Genomic DNA, 27,856 nt, shown 5'->3' with positions numbered 1-27,856 from the left:
CATTGATCCTGTGTTGATGTCAGAAGTCTGGCTTAGAAACAGAAGGGACACCGGGGCACTGGTGGCGCACACCTTTAATCCCAGCACTCGGGAGGCAGAGGCAGATGGATCTCTGTGAGTTCAAGGCCAGCCTGGACTACAGAGCCAGTTTGAGAACAGCTAAGGCTGTTACACAGAGAAATTCTGTCTTGAAACATGTTCCCCCGCCCCCCCCAAAAAGGGACTTGTTAGCTTTCTGCTGGCTGGGGACTTGATTCCTAGACTGCCTGACTTCAGACCCAATGACAGCAACTTGGGAAGGAATCCCCACAACCAGCACCTCAGGCCTAAGACCAAGGGAGACGAGCACTCTAGGCCTGATGGGAACCTTTATTCAGAGATGCCACCCACTTCCTCACCATTCCTTCCAAGGCTTTGGAACAGGGTGTAGTCAGTGGTCAAGCCTTCTAAGACACAGAGCCTGACAGAATGCCCTGTCAGGGTAACTGTCCAGAAGAGGGGCTGAACAATCCACGGTGATCCAAGATGGCTGTTCCAGGCACACAAACTGCTCTCTTTGGATAGCTCACAGACCCCTCACGGCCCTGCCTGCTCTCTCCTGGGCTGGCCTCAAGGCACATGACAGTAGTGACTATGAACATTACGATCAATAACACGTTGTATTCAAGGTTCAAAGAGAAGGGCTCCTTTGTCCCAAGGAAGGCAGTGTGTGGAGAGGCAGGCTTGGCCCTCCCGGTGCAGCAGTGCAGCGGTGCAGGCTAGGCCTGGCCCTGGATATGTGCCGGGGGAAGACTGATGCGCAGCTCTTCCCGCAGGGCTGTCAGGGGCTGCTCCCACCGCCGCTCATAGAAGAGGTTGAGGACACATGGGGCCCGGCGCCCGTTCTGGATTGCCCAAGGGATCAGCTCAGAGAACAGCACTTGTAGGTTCCTGTGGGATAGGAAGGAAAGACGTAAGGTCCCAAAGGGCACAGCAGACTGCTCAGTCAACCCTCCTTCAGACCTAAGCGGCCCTCAGTGAGGAAAGCTCCCATGTCCCATAGCACACACCCTGAACCCGGTGGAGCTCAGATTTAAATATAGAGCCGTCCAACTCCAGAAACACACCTTCATGTTGCCAATGCTCATTTTGATCCGGCCCTGAGGCCTGGCCCAAGACTCTGGGGCTTGTTTGCTCATTGCCTCAGTTTCCTTTTCTGCCTCATTCTTTTCACCTTTGCTTCTTGGGGAGGCACCGGGCACCTGTATGCCCTTACCCACTTCCTGGAGCCCCAGACCTTCTGAGTCTCCTTCCACCCCCAGAAAACTTACTGAGCACGGAGGCGGATGGGTCCGAAGAGTGCTCCCAGGATGCACATGGGCAGGCCGGTCTGCACAGCTTCAAACCACTTCACTACAACCTCTCCTAGAGGTAAGAGGTGAGGAGCAGGGAGTCAGTGGTGTTGGAACGGCCCCCAGTGAGGCATGGTCTCCGTTTACACTTCTAGGTTTGTTTGCTGGTGTCTAGTCCCATCCTACATGGGCTGTGGGACATTTGGCTAGAAGTGAGGGAAGGTCCAGCACATGGGGACAACATGCAGAGGATCTCAAAGGCCAGGCTAACAGTGGTCTGTACAGGCTACAGGGAGTTTCTATGGGTTTCAGAAGCAGGGATCCTTGGTGTCTAGAGACAAGGGGAGGCAGGCATGGAGGAAAGAGGATGTAGGGCAGGGATGCTACCAGGATGCACATATAATACAGAAGACAAGGCAGGAACTGAGCTAGTTGGTAAAGAAGAGGTATGAACAGGGACCCTGCCTGGAAGACAGACCGTGTGGGTTACCTTGCCATTGGCCACTCAGTTTTCTATTGGGCCAGCACACACCCAGCATACTGGTGGGCACCCCAGCACTCACTCACCCGGCATACTGGTGGGCACCCCAGCACTCACCCAGCACATTGGTGGGCACCCCAGCACTCACCAAGCACACTGGTGGGCACCCCAGCATTCACTCACCCAGCATATTGGTGGGCACCCCAGCACTAACTCACCCAGCACACTGGTGGGCACCTCAGCACTCACCCACCCAGCACACTGGTGGGCACCCCAGCACTCACCCAGCATATTGGTGGGCACCCCAGCACTCACTCAGCATATTGGTGGGCACCCCAGCACTCACCCAGCACACTGGTGGGCACCCCAGCACTCACCCAGCATATTGGTGGGCACCCCAGCACTCACCCAGCACACTGGTGGGCACCCCAGCACTCACCCAGCATATTGGTGGGCACCTCAGCACTCACCCAGCATATTGGTGGGCATCCCCAGCACTCACCCAGCATATTGGTGGGCATCCCCAGCAGCGTGTGGAGCATGTCATGCACCTCTCGGTATCTCTGGATCACATAGGCTAGTTCCTCATCGTCCACGAAACGGGTAGGTGCTCGTGTATCTGGGGAGACCCTCTGGCAAACACAACCTTTACTTGGACTCCTTCCCATCAGCCCCCAGGACTCATCTGGCCTGCAGCTAGTTGAGTCTCAGCCATTCCCCACAAATTCATACCCTATCTGAGAATCCTGTTTCCATCCACACCTACCAACAGGGGAAGATCCCGATTGCTCCCACTCCCAACTCACAATGCCTGTTGGAATCTACAGCCTTAGTGAGGAAAGGGGGAGTATGGACTTTATGTTTTGTAAGAAAGGAAGTTCTAGGATTAGTTGCATAAAAAATGAACATACTAGGAGCTGGGGAGTCGACTTGGTCAATAAAGTGATTGTTGTACGTCCCCAGCAGCTACACAGTAAACAAACAAACAAAAGCGTGGTTGCAGCCCATGTGCCTGTAACCCCAGCACATGGAAGGCAGAAACAGCAGGCCAGGAGGTGACCTGGGACTTGCAGGCCAGCCAGGTTAGTCAAACTGATGATCTCCAAGTTCGAGCTGACTCAAAACATAAAGTTGAGGAAGACACTTGTCAATCTCTAGAATCTACACACATGCAGACACACACACATATAAATTTGTACACACAAAATAAATACACCATTACTGAACTATAAACTTAATGGTTGCCATGGAGCTGAGGGTGTAGCTTGGTTGACAGGGTGCGGGCCTACCATACCCTTGGTACTGATGAAACCAGGCATAGTGGAACATAGCTGTAATCCCAGCAGTCTCAAGGCAGAGGCAGAAGGATCAGGAGTCCAAGGTCATTTTTAGCAACATAAAGAATTTTTTTTTTTTTTTTTTTGGTTTTTCGAGACAGGGTTTCTCTGTAGCTTTGGAGCCTGTCCTGGAACTCCCTTTGTAGACTAGACTGGCCTCGAACTCACAGAGATCCGCCTGCCTCTGTCTCCGCAACACAAAGAATTTGAGGCCACCCTGGGCTATGCTATGAGCCTGTTCTAAAAGTCAAAAGTAAATGCCAAAATGTCACTATTAAGTTAATTCTATAAGCTTCCTTTCGCTTTATTCCTGGGGCCATTAGGAAGCTTTAAATCCTCCATATAGTCCAAGTCCAGTCTGGACACCTGAGGACAGGGCTTGCCATTCACTCACTGCTGTGACTCTGGTGCCTAGGCAGGACCCAGATGAACAACTTCTTTTCTGTTGTTTTGTAGGAAGTCCCTTGCTGTGCATCCCTGGCTGAACTTGAAATCATGGCCATTCTTCTGCTGGGATTACAGGTATGTACACTCTCTGAGCACAGGTAAGGAGGTGGATTATCCTCACTTACTGAACCCTGCTCCTGAGTCTGCATCGGTGTCTGAACACACGGGGTCAGCCTGGCCAGCCTGCTCCAAGCATGCCCTCCGCTTACCCAGGAGCTGACAGACTTGAGATCTGTGCAGCAGCTCTGGCATAGCGCTATGCTTGGTGCTAATCTGTGGCCTTGCTGGGTCTCACAGCCTCATTTCTTTTTGCTGTATGAAGCTGAAGCCATCACAGAAACAGCAGTCGGTTTCACTGAGAATGTCCTATGGGCCAGCTACACATGACATCCTTTACCCACTCTGCCATCCTCTGCCCTCTCAGTATTCTAGGAGGGAGATACTATTAGGAACTTCAAAATAGGTGCAAAGAAACATGGCTAGGAGGGCGAAGTGTGGGGCCCAAGATCGCACAGCTGAAGTGGCTGAGTTAACCTGGAACACAGTCTGTAAGCCTTTAAACCCAGTAGCCTTGGCATTCATTATCAACTGGGCACATTAGTGCCCTGAAGATAAAAGGATTTTCTTCCGGGTAGGCTTTGTGTAGGGCTGTGGAACGGGGAAGACTGGCAGTGCACTACCTCCGTTCCTTTGATTTGCCAAAGGATGACCACATCTTTCAGCAATGTCAGCCTCAATTCCCATGGCTTTACCATGATCCTTCACCTAAATCTCTGTAGGGCTCAAACCTTGTCCTAAAAGCACCACATTTTCAGACTGCCACCGCAGTGGGGACAATGCTGGGTAAAGTGCCCAGGCCGGCCCGCAGTACCCTCCCCCCCATCAACAGGCCTGAGTTTTCTGGAGAATCAGAAGCTGTCCCTCCCACGGTGGCACTTGGGGCAGGTTCTCACTGATGAAATAACCTACATCCTGGTGAAACTAGGGCAAGAGACGGAGACGGCCCTGCCAAGGCACAGGTACTAGTAGAGGGCAAGAGGCAGGTTACTGTCTTGAAGCAATGCCTTGATTTAATTTAGTTTTCACATTTATTTATTTTTTAATCTTGAGACAGGGTTTCTCTGTGTAATTCACTTTGTAGACCAGGCTGGCCTAGAACTCACAAAGTTCCACCTACCTCTGCCTCCCGAGTGCTGGGATTAAAGGCGTGTGCCACCACCACCCAGCTCATAACAAGCATACTTAACTGAGCCATCTCTCCAGCCCATCTGCCTGTTAAAGACAGGATCTTGCCATGTAAGTATGGCAGGGCTGGCTATTCCCTATGTAGCCACGGCTGATTATGAACTCAGTGGCACCCCTCCTGCTTCACCCTCTCAAGTAATAGGCTTGTAGGTGCACATCACAGCATTGGACTTGATTTTCGGGTTTTTTTTAAAATGTGTATGTTCGTATGCACATGCATGGCATGTGTGTGTGGCCAGAGGTTGGTGTTGAGTGTCTCCCTCATGCCCCCTTAGTTTCCGAGACAGATCTCAGACTGAACCTGGAGCTCACTGATTCAGATCAGCTGGCTGGACAGCGAGCTCTGGAATCAATTCTCCCTCCCTCCCAAGTGCCAGGCTTACAGGTATGAACTGCTAGCTCTGACTGCACATGGGTGCCGAGGATCCAAACTCGGGTACCTATGCTTAAGCAGCAAGCACCATCCCAGCAGAGCCGTCGTCCCGGCCTCTGCATCGTCCTTCTCAACAGGGCTTAGAGGACTCTTCTCCAGAACTCTACAGAGTGACATCGCCTCATCTTCCAAGTTTCCCTGGAAGGGTCTCTCCAGACAGCTCTACCAAGTGGCCTCCTCTACCCATCCAGAGATACCCTATGTCAATCATATTGTTCCCTTCAGAGCGTCCATCTGCTAGGCTTACCAGCAGCAGGAGTTTGGCTAGTTTTGTTCATTGTGTCCCATGGTTGAGAATGAAGTCTGGTTATTCTAAGTACTCAAGAAATACTCTGCACCTCAAAAGGGGACGGGCAGGGTCTCATGTGTCCCAGGATGGTCAAAAAGATATTATGCAGATAAGGCTGGCCCTGACCTTTGGATCCTTTTCCTTCTACTCCACACCAAGTTCATGCAGTGCTGGGGATGGAACCCAGGGCTTTGTGCATGAACTCTACCAACAGAGCTACATCCCCAGACCATGACGTTTTCATTTGAGCTTTTTCAAAACCACTTCATTAGCTGCCTCTGTCATAAGAGCACAAGCTGCACAGGGACAGGAACCAGGCTCGCTGCACCCCAGCACGTGGGAGGATGGTGGCCGATGCTGAGTGGTGAGTCCATCGATAACTGAAGTGTAGTGGCATTTCAGTTTGCTTGGTGATCGGGAGAGTAAAACAGCCGCACTGGCCAGCCTTACCGACCAGGCAGTGGTAACACACAACTTTAATCCCAGTAGCCACACTAGTTGCCATAGAAACCGGGCGGTGCATGCCTTTAATCCCAGCCCAGAGAGGATTATAAGACGGGAGGAGCTCTTAGTCACAGTCTCATTCTGAGATTCCTGGAGTCAGGATCACCATTTCGGACTGAGGTCGAGGTAAGAGCCAGTGGCTGGCTGCTTTGCTTTTTGGATCTTCAGGTTAAATCCCAATATCAGTCTCTGAATTTTTATTAACTGTGCTTCATCGAGAGCCCCCTTTCCTCTCACCATCTTCCTTGCCTGGTGCTGGCCATACTCGAGAGAGGCAGGGGGGCACAGGGCAGTGGGTCAGAGAGTACGCTGGCGTTGAACACTGACCTGAGAGGAACTAGCTGTAAAGCGACCAAGGTATTTCACTAGGCTGTGTCTGTGTCCTCATCTCTTGCAAGAGGATGACAACAGAACATACCTGACAGGGTCACTGGGAGGATCCGGCCAGATCATGTACCAGCCTGGCAGCTGGCATGCAACAGGAGGTTAATAACCTCCAGCCGGTGCCAGTATCCGGGATGACGTTCCCAGTCCATTTGCCCATCCCATAGAAAAATGACTGAAAAGCACTCGTGTCTGAGTTGGCAGCTCAGGCACTTCCCTGCCCTAGGCTATCGTCCCTATGCCACTTCTTTGCCCTTGCTGGAACTGCTAGATGCACAGAGCCTGGAAACTCACGTTCACATCCAGGAAGCGGAGATACTCACGGCCCAGAGAGCCTTCAGGCAGGCTCCGGAGCTTGCTTAGGTCAAGGGTGGACAGTGAGATCCGGGGACGCTCTCTGAAAGACAGAATGCAGGAGGTGAGACTGGGAATGTGTCAGCCAAGGTTAGTGAAAGGGCCATATAGAGGAAGTTGGGGTACGCAAAGGGTCATAGGACATCCATGTAGTCACATGCCCTAATGGAGCACTGCATGCAGTATTGGGGACTGTGGAGAACATCACAAATCAGGGCTGAGCTAGCACCTTCAAAGTCATGATCTGGTCAGACGAGGGGTCACAGATGTGATAAGAGTATTCCCAAGTGACATTGCAGGAAGGGGATAGCAAGAACACATTTGGAGGGGTACAGCTAACACACTAAGACTTAATGCAAGTGGAGTCTTGAGGCTGACACTGGACTAAGACAACATATTGTTCAACCCAGGGGATCCAGCCTATACACGTGTATGCGTGCTCTTGGTACTGAGCAGTGCCCGGGCAGTGTGTTGTCCACCCGTAGTCCTCTGAAGGGCTCCTTACAGGAAGAGGACTAACAGAGCGTGGCTCTAGAAAGGTCAGGACCCCTGCCAAATGTCAAGGCAAAGTTGGGACCTACTGTAGGATCTGGGCACCCTCTGGATCCTTCTTCATCTGGTCCCTGAGGAATCTCAGGGTGTGGCATCCTGTGGTCTCCCCTAGAACTGCAACCATGTCTAAAAGGACAGAAATGGGACAGATGGAGGTGGGGTCCTTTTGATTTTTAAGACAGCCTGTCTTTGTAGTACAGACTGTCCTGGAACTCACTATGTAGACTAGGCTTGCCTCAAACACTCTTCCTGCCTCTGCCTCCCAAGTGTTAGGTTAAAGGTATTTGCCATCATAATAGCTCTTTTTTTTTCTTTGACATGGTTTCTCTGTGTAACAGCCTTAGTTTTAGTTATGCTGGAACTCGCTCTGCAGACCAGGCTGGCCTCAGACTAACAGAGAACCATCTGCCTGCCTCTGCCTCCCAAAAGCTGGCAATAGCTGGTATTTTTAACATTACTAACCTACTAGAATGTGAAGGCTTTGATCATCAGAGTGTGTGAATGACTTTCATTTCCCATTTCCAAAAAAAGATTACCATGTTTTCACTGATTAGTACAGGCCAGGCTTGAGATTAAATGGCAATGAAGGGCTGACGTAGCTAAGCCGACGGAGTGCTTGGTTAGCACACTCAAAGCCTGGAGTTTGAATCCCAGCATCACATACCTTTAATACCAGCATTCGCAGGGTGGGGAGGCAGGACAATCAGGAATTCAAAGTCATTCTGAGCTAAGTAGCGAGTTAGAGGCCCGCCTAGTCTACATCAGGCCTTGTTTTAACAAAACAATTCTTAAAAATGGTGCTAGATTTGAGTGCAGGTACAATCACTAGATGTGACTTTATAGGTCTTCTTCCTCTCCTACCCGTCTTCTTTTCTTTTACAAAGACTGGCCATGTAGCTCAAGCTGGTCTTGAACTGATTCAGCAAAGAAAACCACGACCTTACCAAGTTTACTACCTAGTGAGAATGTGACAATGTGGTGTGTACTGTCAAGTCATTCAGTCCAAAAGTTAATATGCATAGATGACAGACTCTCCCAAGAATTACAAAAACCCAGACCTGTATGTAAATTTCATGCTTCTTTCTCCTCTCCTCCCTCTGCCCAGCAGATTCATTGCAGTGCCTTTGGCTAGAACCAGGCACCTGATTATCATAAACGTTACTGGGGACTATGAGATTGACGCAGTCAGGTTTGGGTGTCCGCGACTGCCTGATTCTCCGGTTAGGAAACCAACTCTGACAGAGGTCATGAAAGAGGCCCGGGCATTCAAGGGCGGGGAGCAACCGGCTTTACCGTGGCGATAGGGGTTGTAGAGCGCCATTCCCGCCGAGCCTGCGGCCAGCAGTATCTTTTGCAGCGAGGTGGTGGGGATATGGTCCGGGTACAGCGGGCGGGTGCCATGGCTCCCGTTCCTGAGGGGTACATCTGCGGGGCAGGGAAGGGGTACGGGTGAGAGGAGCCCGGTTCCTCCAGTCGCCGCGGATGCCCAGGTCAGGGCTGCTCACCTACAGCTAGCCGCTGACCGCGAGGGCGATTGCGGTGCAGACGTAGAGAGCGAAGCAGCAGGGTCACCATGGCCGCGGATGTCCGCGGCGGGTGGGCGGGGCTCCGCTGGCACGACGGAGGCCGGAGAAGTCAAAAGGCTCTACCGGGACGGCACTACTCACTGTGCCGTTTTGATCGGAAGTGCTGTAATATGGACGGGGGAATGAGAAAGAAAGTCACAGGCTCTGTCTTCCGCTGACGTAAGACTTCTGCTGTGAGCTAGGCGTTATTGATAGCGCATGCCTGTCAACCAAGCACTTGACACCTGGGAGCCGGAGAATCAGTTCTAGGTCCTTCTTGGCTGTTTACTAAGTTCGAAGCCAGCCTGGGCTACTTGAGACCATGCCTAAAACACAGAGCGGTCTGAATTACATCTGTCACCCCAGTATTTGGGATGTAGAGACAGGAAAATCACGAATTTTTGGCAACAGAGCAAGTTCGAGAGCAGCCGGGATATATGAGAAACAAACAAAAACTGGAAGGGATTCCCGAAAGACCATAACCGAGAGCTGTGCAGTTCAACATTCGGCCCTATTTCCTTCTCCTCACCTCATGTTTTCCCCCGGAGGACAATGACAAAAGAACCTCTTCCGGCTGAGGAAACATGGCAGCGACCTACAGTAGGGACCACATTTGGGAACGGACCACATGGCTCTTCCGCTTGCATCCCAGCTTCTGGATGATGTACTGCTGAGTGCCAGCCATGGGGTCTTCGGGTCTGGCTCGACTGCAGGGGCTCTTCGCGGTTTATAAACCTCCCGGGCTGAAATGGCTGCACGTGCGGGAGACCGTGGAGCTGCAACTGCTGAAAGGTGAGCGCTTCGACGCCGACCCCACGGTTCTGCATTAGTTACATCTTGATTCGGATCCTGCCTGCAGACAGTCACGTGACACATTCGCCTGGTTATAGCCGCTTTCCTCTTGTATACATTTCCTTCCTCCCCACTCTCCGCTGTTTTCTGCTAGAGAAACGCATTCCATACTGTTGGTTTTTGTACGGTTACTATTATAGAGATAGGGTCTCGAGTAATTAATTAATACGACCTTGAAATCAGTAAGGACTTCTGTCTCTACCTGCCAAATGCTGGGACCACAGGCCTGCACTACCACACCGAGCTTCAAACCACAAATTTTTGTCTTTTTTTCTTTCTTTCGTTTTTTAAAACAACTCACATGTAACCTCATTTGGAATTTTGATGCCCTTTCCTTTACTTCCCAAGGTTTAGACTACATCAGTGCACCACCACCTCTGTTTGTGGTGCTGGGGATGGAACCCAGGGCATCTTGTGTGTTGTGTAAACATTCCATCAACTGAGCTACATTTCCACATTTCCAGCCCAGTTTTTCTTCAGGACTCTTGTAGTTTTGGTCTGGGTTTTGTTTTGTTTTTGTTTTTTGTTGTTTTTTTTTTTTTGTTTGTTTTGAGATAGGGTTTTTCTGTGTAGCTTTGGCTGTCCTGGAACTTGCTCTGTAGACCAGATTGGCTTCAAATTCACAGAAACTTGCCTGCCTTAACCTTCTGAATGCTGGGACTGAAGGCATGTAGTAATCCTCCTTCCCCACCATCCATGCCCAGCTTTTATTTCTCTAAAATAATTTATCTTATGTGCATTGGTGTTTTGCCTGCTTGCATGTATGTCTCTGTGAGGGCGTCAGAGTCCCTGGAGCTGGAGTTACAAATAGCTGTGAATTGCTGTGTTGATGCTGAGCATTGTACCCAGGTCCTCTTGAAGAGCAGCCAGTGCTCTTAACCTCTGAGCCATCTCTCCAGCCATCTCCCCAATGCCTTGTCTTAAGGCCTCTCATTCTATTCTCTACATTACACAAATCTATCTTCTACCCTACCATAGGTCTACCCCTTCTCCCAGGTGTTGGGACAGTGTTGACAGTGTGCTCCTTTGTATTCAGGTCTCAATGCAGCGAAGCCTCCGGCTCCTGAGCACCGTGTTCGCTTCTTGCTAGGCCCCGTGGAAGGCAGTGAAGAGAAGAAGTTGACTCTCACAGCCACGAGTGTGCCTACCCTCTCCACTCACAGACTCGGTAAGGCAGAGTCAGGCAGGAGGCTGAAATCCCTGGCCTGAGTTAGACTTCTAGCCCAGGGACTGGCAAAGGTCCTTAGATGTACACATTTTAAGCCTTACAGTCCGTGTGTTTTTCTCAGCAGCTCTCAGCTTTGCCATTGTAGTGCAAAGCAACTCTAGACGGTATGGAGAGGAGGGAGCCTTTCTATATTCTGGTTAAGACTGACATATTTGCACACACCCAGAGTTCTGTCTGCTAGGGAGGCTGAGGCAGAAGGATCACTTAAGCTCAGGAGTTCCCTGCCAACCTGGGCAGCACAGACCGAGTCTCAGAACGAGGCAGACCTGTTAACTGTAGTGTGTGGACTCTGTACAGAAACTGAGGACTGCAGGTAGACTTAGGTTGTTAATTAGTTAATACCTGTCCTGTACACACTGGGTTACCTTTCTCCTTACTGTAGTTCTGTCAGGTATGTTCTTTAAAAAAAAAAATGCATTATTTGATGTGTATGTGCATTTGCGTGGATGCCAGGGCATGGGTGTGGAAGTCAGGGCATCTTTTGAGAGTCAGTTCTCTCAGTCTGCCATGTGGGTCCAGGATCAAAGTGAGACGAGCGGGCTTAGCAACAAGTATCTTTGCCCACTGAGCCATCTCACCAGCTGGCTTTTGTGTCTTGACACAGAGCCTCCTGTAGTCCATGCTGGTCTTGAATTCACTCTATAGTTGATCCTGATCGCTTGCATCTGCCTCTGAAGCGCTGGGACGCATTAAGTTGTGTTCAGTCGTTGAGAGACTGGATCTGGACCATAGGGTGGTGTTGTAGACAGAGTCCAGGTCTCACGGAGCCCACAGTCTCAGTGGGAGAATGGCCAGGTTTTCTACCAGCAAATGCCGTGCAGAGAACCCCCAGTCTTGATCCCCAATGTAATATCTGGTCTTGGAGCCTTTCGTGGGGAGAATGGTGATAGGGCAGAGCAAGGAACCTCATTGGTTCTCCTTTCTCTGGATCCAGGGAACTGGGGAAATAGTCCTGGTCCCAGCTTCCATGGAGGGGAAGGCTGAGACATTAGCCTATCATAATTTGAGCCCTAACAGCTCCTCTGTTCTAGGAATGAGGGCATATTCCAAAACCATCCCCAGGGCTCATCAGTTGAGGAAATGAACTGGCTTTTTCTTTCCAGTACGTGGCCCAGCGTTTACCAGCCTGAAGATTGGTGTTGGACATCGCTTGGATTCCCAGGCTTCTGGTGTGCTGGGTAAGAGGTGGACTCAGCTTAGCAGTGTGGGTCTGTGGGCTGGGGAAGGGTCAGGAAGGGTCAGGAACCCAGCCCATGACCGACCTTCCTTTCTCACCACTGCTGTCTCCTGGGATTTCATGTGTCTCATCAACTGGAAGGGTGATTTGTGCAAGGGGAGGGTCCACCTCTGTCGAGGGACTCCTGCATGACCTGTGGTTCAAGGCCTTTTAGGGACATTATTTACCAAACCTGTGGTAGGTGCTATATGAGTGTGTGTGTGTGTGTGTGTGTGTGTGTGTGTGTGTGTGTGAGAGAGAGAGAGAGAGAGAGAGAGAGAGAGAGAGAGAGAGAGAGGGACTAGAGCTGGGGTGACCTGGCCTAGCCAGTAAATGCTCATGTCCCCAGAGGAGCCACCATTAAGTTAGGGTGCAGCCTAGGCATATGGCTTTGTCTTCTGGCTAGGGTCTGGATATTGCCAGAAGCCCTGAGTCACAAGCCACCTGTGGCCTCAGGGTCGTGTGGTAGCTGCATTGTCCAGCCTCCGCAGTCTTGGCTCCCTCATCTTTCTTCCTGAGGTGCAGACAGTCAGACATGATCTCATGTCCCCTCCCTGTCCTTTTCTCTAGCTGTGAATGGAAAGCCATTCATGTCTTTAGACAGACGAATAAACAGATCAGGAAACAGGCAGGAAGTGGCCCCATAGGCCACTGTTCTAGGTCTTTCCTTTGTACCCTTAGCTTCCTATGTGTTGTCTCCCCCAAGCCTGAGCTTCCTTATCTGTTTTACTGACTGAAGGGCCAAAGCCATTAAAAGTTAGAGTCAGACCCAGGTGGCCCACGCCTTTAATCCCAGCACTTGGGAGGCAGAGGCAGGCTGATCTCTGAGTTTGGGGCCAGCCTGGTCTACAGAGTTACAAATTGAGTTCCAGGACATTCAGGGCTGATACACAGAGAAACTTTGTCTAGAAAAATTAAACAAACAAAAAAACCAAAACATAGTCCAGATACTCACTCACTTTTGCTTTCTGAGGTAGGGTCTTAGTGAGCCCAGGCTGGCTTTCACCTTGCTGTGAATGACCTTGAACTCTTGACCCTCCTTGAGTACTGGGATTGTAGGCACGCGTCAACTAGACTTGGATTTATTTTATTTTTAAAGTTTATGCAGTTATATATTTATTTGAGACAATATCTGACTACTTGCAAGGCTGTCCTGGAACTCAAGGTTCTCCAACCTCAGCCTCCCAAGTGCTGGGATTACAGGTGTGTGCCGCCCCTCCCACCCCAAATGTAATTACAATTTGATGGAGCGGGGACAGTGGTCTCTTGCTTTGGGGGTGTTTCAGAGCCCCTTGGGAGCTTCCTCAAGTGCTCAGGCCCATTTCCCACCATGAGCCAGATCCCAGCCTAGCCCAACCCTGGAGATTAGGGTGGACATCTGCTCCGAGGGGCTTCCAATCTGGATGTCAGAGCTCTCCATGTCCCTTTCTGGCTGCAGCAGCAAGAGAAGGGAGAGTGTTTTGGTAGCAGGGAGCGGCAAGGGTAGTTCCCAGGGAAGGGGACTCTAGTTATAAGAGGGGTCTGGCTACCTTCCAGTGCTCGCCGTGGGACATGGATGCAGACTCCTCACCAACATGTATGATGCTCACCTCACCAAGGTATGGTGCTCCAAAAATATGGGGACAGCCTGTTTATCCCTTGGTTCTTTCCCAGGGCTCACACTGACAGGAACGACCTAGGCCACCAGCAAACCTTTTCTGTCACCTTTTGACTAGGAATAACTAGTGATAGAGCATCAAGTACCATCCCTGCTCTACTCTGCCACAGCCATGAGCTGTGTGTAGATCCCTTCACAGAAACCTCACCCCACTTACCTGCTCTCCCATTTTCCTGCTGAGTAATTGAGGCTTAGGAGAAAGGTGCCTCACCAGGGTCACAGTTTGTGTGAGCTTAGCAGCTGAAATTTGAGCTTGGATCTGTCCCACACCGCAGTCTGAGCCCAGCGTTCTGTTCTCACTGCAAGGCCGAGATGTGGATGTCACCGTCCTTTCCTCGGGCTTCCCCAGGGCTGGGTGGGGACATAGACTGGTACTGTGATGTCTGCTGAGGGGACACTTGAGCTCTGTGTCTTCAGTTCTGACCAGCACAGTTCACAACCCCGATTCAGGGCTGTGGGGAGACACTTAGCACTAAAAAAGTACAGAATCCATCTTCTGCCCCTCCTCCAGCGGCAGGCCGTGTGTCCTGCGGGGAGCATCTTTGTGCTCCAGTTTCCTCAAGTCTGTGATGGGAATGAAGAGAACATTCCCTGAGACAGTCTCATTGAGGATTAAAATGGCTGCAGATGAAACCTTGGCTCTGTCCCTGGCAGAGTACAAACTAAGTCAGTGTCACTGTCATCACCGTCTCTGTCCTCCTCAACATCATCACCCCAGGAAGAGGCAGCTTCTGGACAGACTTGGCAGAAGGGAGTTCTCTGAGCAGTGAGCCCTGGCCTTGACATGGGCCTTGAGACTTAGCCCGCGCAGGGGCTGACAGGGCCTGTGTGGGGTGACAGTCTACTGCAGGCGGGTGGAGACTAGAGCTGGCACCATGCCAGATCACTGGGAGCAGCGCACAGAGGGCTGGCCGAGCTCCAGAGCAGAGCCCACACCCTCCCCAGGGTAGAAGGGCAGCAGGCTCCATCTAGCATCAGCCTGTCACTTCCTTAGCTCCAGAGCTTAGAATGGGGACTTCCCTGTCCTGTCTCCACAGGCTTACACAGTGCGCGGCCACCTAGGCAAGGCTACAGACAACTTCTGTGAAGATGGGCGGCTGATAGAGAAGACCACATATGGTGAGAGTCGGAGGTGGGGCAGGAGAGGTGGCTGCCTCAGCCTCCCTTTTTCCCGTCGCCTTGATCCTTGACCCTTCTAGATCACATTGGTGCCTGTCTGGTTCTGGCACACCAAGCCCAGGCCGCAGCTTTGCACTCACCACCTGTCTCCCAGAATGCCCTGGGCCTGCTTCCTCACTGATTCAAATGTTCCCCACCTCAGCCTTGCAGTAGATGCTCACAGAAGGGAAACCAGCTAGCGGTTGTTTAAGATCTGCTTTTGCACTGTCCTCACGAGACATGGAGTGGGAGCTTCATCGGTGGCCACGTGAGTTGCACAGAGCCAAGAATCATATTAAGTGTAGGTGTGTGGTGATGGATGGAGGATAAGTGGTTTCTCACTAGCCCTGTATTCCAAGACAGGCCCCGGGGCTTCAAGTGTTCCTTCGACAGCTGATAGTTCTGGGCACCAGCAGTCGACCAGGGGCTGGAGGACACAGGGTGGATCACATGGGGCCCAGTGGTGATGAACTTGGCTTCACCTGCCCCTCTTTGGCAGCAGATTAAAGATAGCCACGTATCAGTAAAGCCGTGTTTGGACGTCCAGTGTGTGTCAGCATCCCAAACGCATAGAAACCCTGAGCAAGCTGGTGCTTCTGTTGCTGTAACAAGCTTTCTCAAATGTAGTTGGACTTTCTTTTGTGGGGCCACCAGCTCCCCAGAAATGATGCAGCAGGGACTTACTACTGATTATGAAAGCTTGGTCTTAGCGTAAGCTTTTTCCTAACTAGCTCTTATAGCTTAAATTACCTGTCTCTATTCATGTACGTTCTACCATGTGGTTCATTTACCTTTATTCTCTGCTGTATGTCCAATTTCTTCAGAGTCTGGTGAAATCTGTGCACCTAGATCTTTCTCCCCAGAAATTCCACCTATCCTCCTGTCTAGCTATTGGCCCTTCAGCTCTTCATTAGGTCAATCAGAAGGTGCCTTAGGCAGAGACACATCTTCACAGTGTGCACAAATATTCCAAGTCAGGGTGGGAGGAAGCCAGGATCTGGGGGAGGCACATCTGTGTTTTTTTTTTTTTTTTTTTTTTTTGAAACAGGGTCTTGCTATGTACTCCAGGCTGGGCTTAAACACATGGCCGTCTTCCTATGTCAGCCTCTGAGTGCTGGAATTACAGATGTGATCCAATCATGCCTGGCATGCTGACCTAGCTTTTTTAGTGTGTGTGTGTGTGTGTGTGTGTGTGTGTGTGTGTGTGTGTTTGCACATAGGTAAGAGAATGAGGCGGGGTGCCATGGCACACATATAGAGACTATACGGCAGCTTTCTGGAGTTGGTTCTCTCCTACCATGGATTCTAGGGATTGGGTCAAACTCAGCAGGGGCAGGTGACAACTTCCAGTTGCAAAGGAACAAAATAGGGACCAAAGTTTTCCAGCTTAAGAGCCTCTTCGCCCCCCATCCGGCTGAGCTCCCACCAGGTTGCCTGTTTTGTGCAGTAAGCTCTTCTACCCACTGAACCATCCTGTCAGCCCTTAGCCAGTCTCTTTTGAGACTGTAACCCTGACTGGCCTTGAACTCTCAAAGATCCACCTGCTTCCGCCTTTGGCTCTGGAATGCTGGTATTATGTGCACCAGTATCATGCCTCACATAACCTAAAAATTTTTAAGAAAGTCAGGTATGGTGGCTCACACCTTTAAGCCTAGCACCCAGAAAGTAGAAGGTAGAGAGGCATGAGGAGCTCTGTGAGTTTGAAGCTAGTCTGGTGTACATAGCAAGTTCTAGGATAGTCAGAGCTGTATAGTGAGACCTTGTCTCAAAAAAGCTAAAATGATAATAATAATAAGAAGAACTCTTAGTTTTTTTTTAATATTTATTTATTTATTATGTATACAATATTCTGTCTGTGTGTATGCCTGCAGGCCAGAAGAGGGCACCAGACCTCATTACAGATGGTTGTGAGCCACCATGTGGTTGCTGGGAATTGAACTCAGGACCTTTGGAAGAGCAGGCAATGCTCTTAACCGCTGAGCCATCTCTCGAGCCCCAAACTCTTAGTTTTTTGAGACAGGGTTTCTCTGTGTAGCCCTGGATGTCCTGGAACTCACTTTGTAGACCAGGCTGGCCTTGAACTCAGAGAGCCTGCCTATGCCTCCCGATTGTTGGAATTAAAAGCATAGGCCACTACCACCCAGCTATTAATAACTTTATTTTATATAATTTATTTTTATTTTGTATTCTTTGGTGTTTTGCATGCCTGTATGTCTGTGTAAGGGTGTCAGAATCCCTGGAAGTAGTGTTAGAGAAAGGTGTGAGCTGCCATGTGGGTGCTGGGAATTGAACCTGGGTCCTCTGGAAGAGCAGCCAGTGCTCTCAGCTGCTGAGCCATCTCTCCAGCTTTAATAAAAACTTTTAAAAGGAGATTCATACACATTTTTTTTTCTTGTCTGTCCTGAGGCCCAAACTCGGCCTGTGCTTGCTCTACCACTGATATACGAAGAATTGGGGACTTTTACGAAGAAAATCCCCAGTTCTTCGTATATCAGTTACACGGTGAAAAGTAGAGTAAAAGTCAGGGTACAGTGGGTGTTGGGAAAGACCCAGGTGCAAAGTCATCAAGGGGAAGAAGCTAGCAGGCTGGGGTCGGGGGTGTTGCTCCCTGGAAGAGGAAGAAGCTGGGAGATCTGGGAGGGTTTCCTGGATGAGGAAGCACTGGATTGGGCTTGTAAGAGGGAGGGAGACAAGCAAGTCGATCTCGGTGGCATGGCGGTTCAGTGCAGTCCGGCTAGAGACTGCGGTCGATGAGGCTTCAGCTGTAACTGTCCCCAAATCCTGCCATTGCATAGAGGTTGGCATGGGTCACTGCTGTGCCCCACGGTCCCAGGCTTAGGTGCCCAGTCCCTCAGTGGGTCCCGGGGCAGAGCTGCTCCTCCCTCAGGCTGCCTGCTTCTGTAATTTGGCCAGGTAGTGCCTGTCTCCTGCAATCACTAGCATGGACAGCCCCAGATTAGGGCAAGTCACGTTGTGAATTCCTTCATTTCCAGAGGAAACTCCACACACACTGAATCTTGCTGAGCAGAGAGTCCAGTTATCATCAACTTAAAAATAATTTTCCATATATGTGTGCGTTCCTATGTATATGTGTATAAACGCACCACATGTATACAGGGAACTGTGGAGGTCAGCGCACTGAATCCCTGGAACTGAAGTTACAAATTGTTGTTGGCCATTATGTGGGCGCTGGGACAGAACCCAGGTCCTCTGTAAGAGCAGCCAGTGCTCTTAACCCCTGAGCCATCTTTAGCCTCATCATCAAGTTTTCTTTTTATCTTTTGACACATTTTATCTTTTGGGTTTTTCGTTGTTTTTCTTTTTCAAGACAGGATTTCTCTGTGTCCTGGAACTCACTCTGTAGACCAGGCTGGCCTCGAACTCGGAGATCTGCCCACCTCTGCCTTCTGGGTGCTGGGCTTAAAGGTGTGTGCTACCACTACCTAGCAGTTACTTTTATTGTTACAACATTTTGCTCTGTATCCCAGGCTGGCTTCCCAGCTCATTATCCTCCAGCTGTAGACTCTCAGGCGCTGGGATGTGCCGCCTGCTCACGTTGTCGAACCTTCCTAACGGACTCTGAACAGACAGCCTCCTATGACTGCCCCCTCCACCATGGATGTTCTGACCATTTTCAAAATGGGCTGCTTCGGGGTGACAGACACTTGCCCAGTCTGTCCTCTGTGGCTGTCTGTAGACTGACACTCCCCTGTGCCGTGCCTCTTCCAGACCATGTGACCAGAGAACACTTGGACCGGATCCTGGCTGTAATCCAAGGCTCCCACCAGAAGGCACTGGTGATGTAAGTAGATCCCAGAGCTCCCTCTGCCCTGCTGAGCAAGCGCAGGTGATCTAAAGTGGAGAAACGAGGGGCCCACACCACTGAGGCACAGGTGACTGGGTGTAGGAGTGGGTGATGGAGTCACCTGATTGCCGGGAGCTTGGCTAAGAGCCCTCCACCAGGCTGGTTGGGACTTCTGACTTTCCTGGGCTTCCAGGAAACTAACCAGCTGCCTGTAATCAGAACAAGAAAGCCCCTGTCCTCCAGACCTGTACCTGAGCACAGTGTTCCAGGTGGGGACAGGAACAGGGGTAGAGCCTGCTGAGATCACAGGAAATGGCTCAGGGAGCATGCTCAAAGGATAAGCGGGAGCCAGGCCCTGTGCTATGCACCTGTAGCAGGGGTGCCAGGACTGAAATGGCCAGTGTACTCTTGAGTCAGGGCTTGGGGTGGGAGGGGCTGGGGCAGGGGCACAGGGAAGCAGGATAAGGTTTGCTGGGGACTGTGATCTCACTGGGGACCCTGTGAGGAAGACCAGGCAAGGCTGTAAGGGAGTGCCCTGTGGAAGACAGCAGGGGAGCAGCGGCAGAGGAGAGTGAGCACAGAAAGAAGGAACCAGGATGATACCTGGGACCCTGGATCTGGGGCATTTGTGGGGAGGGCCCTTGTGGTTGCACTCCTCAGGTAAGGTGCCTGGGGTGGAGCACAGTGCACAGGGAGGGTCAGGATTGTTCAGCATGTGATAGGTAAAGGCAGGGATTGGCAGACGATGCCTTTGGTGATGGTGGGGGGAGACTGGAAGATGATGGGAGAGGAATGTAGCGGACAGTGAAGAGCCCTGTTGTGGTGGGGCAGCTACCACTGGCCTCCCATTCTGACCCTCCTGGCCCCAGGTACTCCAACCTGGACCTGAAGTCCCAGGAGGCCTATGAGATGGCTGTGCAAGGTGTGATCCGGCCCATGAACAAGTCCCCGATGCTCATCTGTGGCATCCGCTGCCTGCACTTTGCACCTCCTGAGTTCCTTGTAGGTAAGTCACTCAGGAAGCTGGAGTGAGGTGATGGAGCCTGGATCTGGAGTGATGTGTGGCATGCCAAAGCCAGTGTACACTGCCCTGGTTGGCTAGCCACAGGTGGCTTCTATCCACCAGATCCAAGCTCAGTCTAGCCCAGATTAACAATGCAAAGACTGCCCTCTGCCTCTTTTCTCTTCCCAAGCCTTTGAGGCCAGCCTTAAAGAAGCAGAGGCTGGACTGGGCGGTGTCTTAATCCCAGCACTGGGGAGACATAGGCAGGCTGATGATCTCTGAGTTCGAGGCCAATCTGGTCTACAAGAGCTAGTTCCAGGACAGCTAGGTCTGTTACACAGAAAAATCCTGTCTTGAAAAACAAAAACAAAAAAAGAAACAGGCTGGACTGGGCAGTGGCAGTGGTGGTGCACACCTTTAATCCCAGCGTGCTGAGGAGACAGAGGTAGGCTGATCTCTGTAAATTTGAGGCCAGCCTGGTCTACAGAGTTCCAGAGCTACACAGAGAAACCATGTCATGAGACACCCCACCCTCAACAAAACCCAAAACAACATGAAGCAGAGGCCTCATGGATCTAGCAGCTCCTTTTCAGAGCTGTCCATGTTGTTAGAGGCCCCTCAGATGTGACTGTCACTTTCTGCGCCTCACCCAGCTTTACCCCAGCCTCTTCTGTGTGCTGTTGGCTTCTTCCCTGAGCACTACCAAAAGCCCAGCCAGTAAGCCCTACAAGTGCTGTCTTACTGGGTGGTGGTGGCGCACGCCTTTAATCCCAGCACTTGGGAGGCAGAGGCAGGCAGATCTCTGTAAGTTCGAGACCAGCCTGGTCTACAAGAGCTAGTTCCAGGACAGGTTCCAAAGCCACAGAGAAACCCTGTCTCGAAAAACAAAAAAAAACAAAAAAAAAAAAAGAAAGAGCTGCCTTCATGCCCTACTCCCGGGCCATGGGTAGACCAAGTGTGAGCAGTGCTGCTGGAAGCCCAGCCTGCTCACAGCTCAGCTGCAGCATCCGGAGCTGGAATCTGACCTGGCAGGTGCAGGTGAGGCCTGTGGTCTGCACAACTGCCGTGCTCCAGGTCCTCCAACAAAACTAAAAAGCAGCTCATGGAGGAGGATGTTTCTTGTGGAGAAGAGACCAAGGGTTGTGGATCCTGATCTGCTTGACTAGAGCTGTTCTGTCAGTCATGTCTGTCTGTGTCTCTCTCCCACAGAGGTGCAGTGTATGCACGAGACGCAGCAGCAGCTGAGGAAGCTGGTGCATGAAATCGGCCTGGAGCTGAAGACCACCGCTGTCTGCGTGCAAGTGCGGCGCACTCGGGATGGCTTCTTCACGCTGGACGATGCCCTCCTGAGAACCCAGTGGGACCTACACAGCATCCAGGATGCCATCCAGGCTGCAGCCCCCCGGGTGGCAGCAGAGCTGAAAAAGAACTTGAGACTAAGGCTGGGCCACCGGTAGCTCTCCAGTGCTGGGCAGCCTTGGGGCTTCGAGGACCCAGACTCCACTTTGGAGGTGGAAAGCTATGCAGGGCAGGGAATGCCCAGATGTAGGTGGGCAGAGACAAAGGCTCTTTACAGGACAGAGCTGATGACTTTGCAGAGAGTGGCATTAAGGGCCTGAGCAGTGCCCACGCCTGCCATGCCAGAGAAACAAAGGGGATCCATTTACTTGAGACACAGACTGACTGCAGAGATAGTCTGGCTGTGGTGGCCGGACCTATCATCTTGGCTATTTGGGAAGCTCAGACTAGAATCTTGACAGTTCAGTGCCAGCCTAGGGTTACACAGAGAAACTCTGTCTCAAAAATCAAAGCAGAGTCAGGCATGATGACTCTGCCCAGGAGTTCAAGGCCATCCTTGGCCACGTAGTGAATTTAAGGCCAGTCTGTGCTGCTTCCAATGTTTAGCTTTTTGGAGAGCTGGGCAGTGTCACCTCAACACCTAATGCCTGCTGGTGATTTATCCAGATTCCTATGACTGATGCTGGGATGTGTTATCCCCTAGGGAAAAATCTTCACTGTTTCAGGGTGGTGTCTCACACCTGTGATCTCAGTACTACTCAGCGTTTGACACCAGCCTGGACCACTCTTTCTGGAGTCCTTTGTAGTGCACGTCAGTATTTAATCCTGCAGGAGGCTCAGGAATTCAAGGTCATCTTTGGTTACATAATGAGTTCTAGGCTACATGAAACCCATCTCCAAAATAAAAAGCCCAAAATTACTTTGAAAAGGTTTGCTTTTCTGCATGCAAGTGTTTGCGTGTGTGTTGTCTGTGCCCCGTGACTCATGGAGGCTAGAAAAGGGCGGAAAAGCCCTGGAGTTGGAGTTCCAAGCAGTTGCGAGCTACCACAGGAATACAGGGAATGGACCACTGGTCCTCCGGAAGAGCAGCCAATGCTCTCCCTGGTCCCCAGAGTTTAGTTTCCTACCGTATGTAATTAACCACTGCCCTGGCTGTGAGCAGGTACAGACTGAATTGTTCACATCTACAGTGAAAAAGGCAGAGGAGTGTGGTGCCATCCTCAGCACGGTGCTGACAGGAGGGTGCCGCAGAGAGGACGTGAAGGGATTTTAGTTATTTTTGTTTCTTTTTATTTATTTATTTATTTGTTTGTTTATTTATTTATTTTTTGGTTTATCGAGAAAAGGTTTCTCTGTGTAGCCTTGCAGTCCTGGAACTCACTCTGTAGACCAGGCTGGCCTCAAACTCACAGAGATCCTCCTGCCTCTGCCTCCCGAGTGCTGGGATTAAAGGCGTGCGCCACCACCGCCCGGCTTGAAGGGATTTTAGAATATTTTTATTCTTTGAGAGTGGCATACACATATACAATGTTTTGGTTCCCTTCCAACTCTTTCTAGACCCCCCCTCCCCAGCATGTCCCCTTCTCAAATTCAAGTCTTTATTTATTTTATGAGCCCCTGAGACCAGTTAGTGTGGGACACATGCATGGGAACGGGGCCATCCATAGCCTACTAAGGGCTACATCCCTGAAGAGAAACGGTTCTCCTCCTCCAGCAGCTGATCATTCACCAGTTTGGGCTCAAGACAGGGTCCCATAAGCCCCACACATCCTTGCTGGAAAGTTGACTGACTTGATCTCCTGCAGGCAGCCAAAGCTGCTGTAATACATCATGCCCAGGAGACATTTTCACAGTCGTGTCCCCAATCTCTTCTGAGATGTGCCCCAAGCCCTGAGGGAGATGGTGTGATATAGATGTCACTCCACAATCACAATCTCTAACTGCTGTTCACTGGGTGGACAGTAGTGAGTCTCTGACGAGGCGAGCGCTGCCCTGCGCTGTGTAGGTGAGAGCTGCTCTGAGCTCTGGAAAGATGGGATTTAGAGGGCAGCTGAGTAAGACAGTAGTCTCTTCCCTAAGATCTCTTCAGCCACGGATTCTTGTCAGATTTACAGTTGCAGGCATGATTCCCTCCTATGGAGCAGGCTCTACGTCTGAGCGGGAAACTGCTGGTCACCTCAAATACTAATGCCACTATTGCACTAACGAACATATATCATGCCAAGGTGGTCTTATTTTTTAATTTGTTCATTTTTTGTATGTGGTTATTTTATCTGCTTGTATGTCTGTGCACTGTGTGGACCAGAAGAGGGTATCGCATCAAGATTGTAATTACAGATGCCTAGGAGCCACCTTGTGCTTGCTGGGATTTGAACTCGGGGACTCTGGAAGAACAGTTAGTGCTCTTAGCCTCTGAGCCATCTCTCCAGCCCGCCGAGACGGTCTTTTACTGTGGCTTGAGGGTTCACCGCTATGGAAGATGGTTGGTTGACTTTTCTCCCCCAGTAGCTTGTACAGCACCCGCCAGCACTATGAAAGGGGGTTTCCAGGTTGGTTCTAGATTTCCTCATGTCCAGTGACCAAAGTGTGTAACTGTCATGTTCTGCTGGGCAGCCAAGAGCGACATCAGCTTGTACTGTTGGGGGATCTTGGGGACCATCCTGACCAGCTATTCCACACTGGACACCAGCATTTTACCATAATAACCTGTGGCTTCTGGGGCAAAACTTCACCCCTGTGTAGTGTATTCTGTTCTTAAATATGTATATGTGTGTGTGTGTTTATATATAACTTTTAATTGTTGTTTTCTGAAATAGGATTTCTCTGTTACTGGCTGTCCTGGAACTCACTTTGTATACTACCTAGCCTTGAACTCACAGGAATCCTCCTGCCTCTGCCTCCCGATGCTGGGATTAAAGGCGTGCGCCACTACTGCCTGGCCCTTAATTATATTTTTTAGTAAGTTTATCAAATGGGTTTTTCTGTGGGTTTTCAAATACCGTTAATGATCCCGTTCTCCACCTCAGGATTTCTCTTAAAAAGCCATTTTCTCCTTAGGCTCGTATTTCTGTGCTATAGATGCTTTGGACCCACAGAGAGATACTTTTGGCTTGCTTTGACTGGTGTTACCTTATGTTTGGAGGAAGCCTGTCATCCCAACATTAATAGGCAGCAGTGGCAGGATCAGGAGTTCAGGGTTATCTTCAGTTATACCGTGAGCTTGAACCAGCAAACAGCAAAACAAGTCCTTATGAGGGGAAGGCGCATGTGTTTGGAGGCCAGAGGTCGCATTATCTCTTCCTCAGATGTTCCCCGCTTTGCTTTTGGAGACAGGAACTCCCGATGAACCTAGAAATCACCAGTTCAGCCAGACTGGATGGCCAGGAAGCCCCAGAGATCTTTCTGTCTCCACCTCTCTGGAGCTGGGCTCACTACACCTTTCCCAGCTTTTTAGAATGATCTGAGCTGAGGGCTGAGGTTATCATACAGAGCATGGCTGTCACCAACTCTGTCCCCCAGGCTGGCCTAAACTCACAACACTCCTCCTGCCTCAGCCTCCTGAGTGCTGGCTGCACAGGTGTGAGCTACTGTACCTGTTTCACTCCCATTAGCTTGCTTCTGTGCCCCTAGGTCTGAAAGGAGCCCGTGCCCACATTGCCCCCCTCATCCTCACCCTCAGAGAGAAGCGCTGGCATGTGTCTTGTCCGTGCTTTCCATGTGGCTATGGATCACCTGACCACCATGACGTGTTACCCTTCCCTGATGGCCTCCAAGGCAGCTTGCAGCCCCAAGCAATGGGTGCTTGGCAGGCTCCTGGCTGGGAGACCTCACACACTCAACTTTCCCATGGGATAACAACTTTGCCTGTCTTGTGAGGTTACTGTGGGCAGATGAAGTTGGGTGTCAGGTGCCGCGAGCAGACAGCGGATGTGAGTCGTAAACATGGCCTCCTGAGCACTGACTTCAGAGCCAGGACTGTGACAGAAAGTCACAGAATCAGGCCTTCCCTCCAGCTCTGTTTCTGTGGCGGAAATGATCTGCTAGGTCTGATAAGCAGAACCTCAGCCAGGCAAGCTGATGGCATAAGTCGCGCTACCAATGGCATGTGGCAACACTGGCCCCTTCTGCAATCCCTGCAGTGACCCATAGCTATCATCAGATAAGCGAGAGGCCCCAGTGGAGGGGCAGCAGGCGAAGCACCTGAGCCGTGTCTAATGCAGGGACGGACTAAGCAAATGTCACAGCCAAGAGGAGCCCAGAGATAAGACAGCTTAGTACAGCGTCTCCTGGGTGAGGCTCAAGGACAGAACAAAGATAGCAAGACGCTGCCAAGGAAGTGGACTAGGCAATGGACTTTGGCCAGCATGCTCGGCAGGTACGCAGTCACGGACGCATTTCCACATTACCAGAGCTGGGTACCTTTGTACCATTGATAACTGAAAATAGCAGGAGGTTAGTGATGGGTGAGGTGACATGCACCTACGGTCCTGGTGCTGCAAAAAAAAAAAAAAAAAAAGTCTGTTGAGCAGCAGGGAGATGGCTCAGAAGTTAAGAGCACTGACTGCTCTTCCAGAGGTCCTGAGTTCAATTCCCAACAACCACATGGTGGCTTACAACCATCTGCAATGAGATCTGGCGCCCTCTTCTGGCCTGCAGGCAGAATACTGTATTCATAATAAAAAATAAACCTTAAAGAACACAGGCTGTTCTTCCAGAGGACCTGAGTTCAGTGCTCAGCACCCATGTTGGGTTGCTTGCAACCATCTGTAACTCCAGTTCCAAAGGATAATGGACTCTTCTGGCCTCCATGGGCCACTACACACGTGTGCCATACATATCCAAACACAAATGTATACATGAATTAAAGAAATCTTAAGAGAGACATTGTCTCAAAACAACAAAACCCAAAAGAATTCTCAAGTGCTAACCTTTGGATTCTGACTCTGGTCTGAGGTTTCCCCTAGAAACCTACATTTCAGCAAATTTCCCCAGTGAGTCTGAGTCTAAAGACTAGGGTTTGGTAATTCACATCCATCTCGACACTCGGGGGTCATCCAGCCATCCTCAGGTGTGCAGCTGGCAGCCAGCGTGGGCTGCCTGAGATCCTGTCCCATAAAGGGGGGATGAATAAAGCCAACCCTACAGGGCCCCTAGGGACTGCTTCGTGGTGTACAGTGGGAGGTAAAACCACAAACTGAGTAGCTTTAAGACAAGAACTCTCAAGCTGTGGGATGGAGAGATGGCTCAGCAGTTAAGGACACTCGCTGCTCCCAGAGAGGACGGGAGAACCAGAGGAACGTCGTGTTGGGTGGCTCACAGCTGCCTGTAACTCCAGTTCCAGGGGATCAGATGCCTTCTTCTGGCCTCCACACATGTGGCATAAGCACACATACAACATACATATACATACATTTAAAAAAATTTAATGAGGGGTTGGAGAGATGGCTCAGTGGTTAAAAGTGCATGCTGCCCTTGCAGAAGTCTGGGGTTTGGTTCCCAGCACCCACACGATGGCTCACAAACATCTATAACTCCAGTTTCAGAAGATCCAATGCCCTGTTCTAACCCCCGTGGACACCAGCCACATAAGTGGTGTACATATATACATTCAAACAAAATGATCATACACATAAAATAAATCTTTCAAAAAATTATGAAGTCCAACATGATGGCACATGCCTTTAATCCTAGCACCCAGGAAACAGAAACAGGATGCTCTCTTGAGTTTGAGGTCAGGCTGGTCTACATAATGAGTTCCAGACCAAAGCTATAGAGAAAACTTGTTCCTGGTTTGGTGGCACACACCTTTAATCCCAGCATTCGGGAAGCAGAGGTAGATGGACCTCTGTGAATTCAAGGTCAGTCTGATCTACAACAAAGAGAGTTCCACGACAGTTAGGGCTGTTACACAGAGCAATCCCATCTTGAAAAACCAAAAATAATAAATAAATAAATAAAATAAAAAATAAATAAATAAAATAATGAGATGGCTAAGGGCATCTGGGATGGAGGAAGGGCTCTGGGTGTCAATGGGTCCAGTTGCTGGTGACCTGGGGCCCAGCCTCTGACTGTTCCACTCCACAGCATCCACGGAGCAGCTTGCTTTTACTTGTCCAAATAAAATCTAGCTGGGCTCGGCAGTGCAGCGTCTAATCCCAGCTGCCGGGGAGACAGAGGCTAGAGTAGAGGGTGACAGAGATCCAGGCTGGACTCCTGGGATGGCTCTCTAAGCAAAGTGTGACTCTAATCCCAAGAGCCATGTGGCAGGAGGATAAAATGGCCTTACCCAGTTGTTCTCTGAGCCCCACATACTCACTGTGGCATGCAGGTACACACACCCCAACAGCAAACAGAATGTATTGTGTTTGGTGTGCATAGATTGTATGGATGAATAGCCCTTACACATGCTAAGCGCATGCTCTAACACCAAGATACCAGTGAGTCCCAGAGCAAGTTTTGGTTTGTTTTTTTTCAGACAAGGTTTCTCTATGTTACCCCGGCTGTCCAGGAAGTTGCCTTGCAGAACAGACTAACCTTGAACTCACAGAGATCTACTTGCCTTTGCTTCTGGAGATTAAGATCACGCACCACCATGCCCAGCCCCAGTGGCCAGTGTTTGATTTTTTTTTTTTTTTACCAAAATGGCATATATAATTTGTATATGTGTGCATTGCAACTTGCTTCCTGAATTTAGCAATAATCCGTGGCTCTTTCCC

General features: G+C 50.5%; 2 protein-coding genes across 3 annotated transcripts; one reads left to right on the top strand and one right to left on the bottom strand.

Annotated features, from left to right (window-relative positions):
• Positions 1–349: 349 nt before the first annotated feature.
• On the bottom strand, positions 350–9,367 carry Coq4 (coenzyme Q4). Its single transcript, XM_041674638.1, has 7 exons — positions 8,863–9,367; positions 8,651–8,782; positions 7,387–7,483; positions 6,746–6,848; positions 2,315–2,444; positions 1,311–1,404; positions 350–930 (listed from the first exon to the last, which is right to left on the bottom strand). Exons 1-7 carry the CDS (start codon positions 8,930–8,932, stop codon positions 759–761), a joined length of 798 nt encoding a protein of 265 aa, XP_041530572.1. The 5' UTR covers positions 8,933–9,367; the 3' UTR covers positions 350–758.
• Positions 9,368–9,506: 139 nt separating this feature from the next.
• Positions 9,507–22,054, top strand: Trub2 (TruB pseudouridine synthase family member 2). Of its 2 annotated transcripts, XM_041674636.1 has the most exons (8): positions 9,507–9,714; positions 10,811–10,942; positions 12,106–12,180; positions 13,755–13,816; positions 14,913–14,994; positions 18,763–18,835; positions 19,708–19,844; positions 21,051–22,054. In XM_041674636.1, the coding sequence occupies exons 1-8, from the start codon at positions 9,606–9,608 to the stop codon at positions 21,296–21,298; spliced, it is 918 nt and encodes a 305-aa protein (XP_041530570.1). In that variant the 5' UTR covers positions 9,507–9,605; the 3' UTR covers positions 21,299–22,054. The 2 variants fall into 2 exon arrangements, with proteins under 2 accessions (XP_041530570.1, XP_041530571.1); XM_041674637.1 differs by lacking the exons at positions 13,755–13,816; positions 14,913–14,994 and having other exon boundaries at positions 9,508–9,714.
• Positions 22,055–27,856: the final 5,802 nt, after the last annotated feature.

The sequence above is a fragment of the Microtus oregoni genome, unplaced genomic scaffold (assembly GCF_018167655.1).
Source record: "Microtus oregoni isolate MIOR12 unplaced genomic scaffold, Mior012 000025F_ref0000491, whole genome shotgun sequence".
NCBI classification, from domain to species: domain Eukaryota; kingdom Metazoa; phylum Chordata; class Mammalia; order Rodentia; family Cricetidae; genus Microtus; species Microtus oregoni.
Note: the sequence above shows the minus strand (reverse complement) of the source record. Positions and strands in the feature narration are given on the sequence as shown.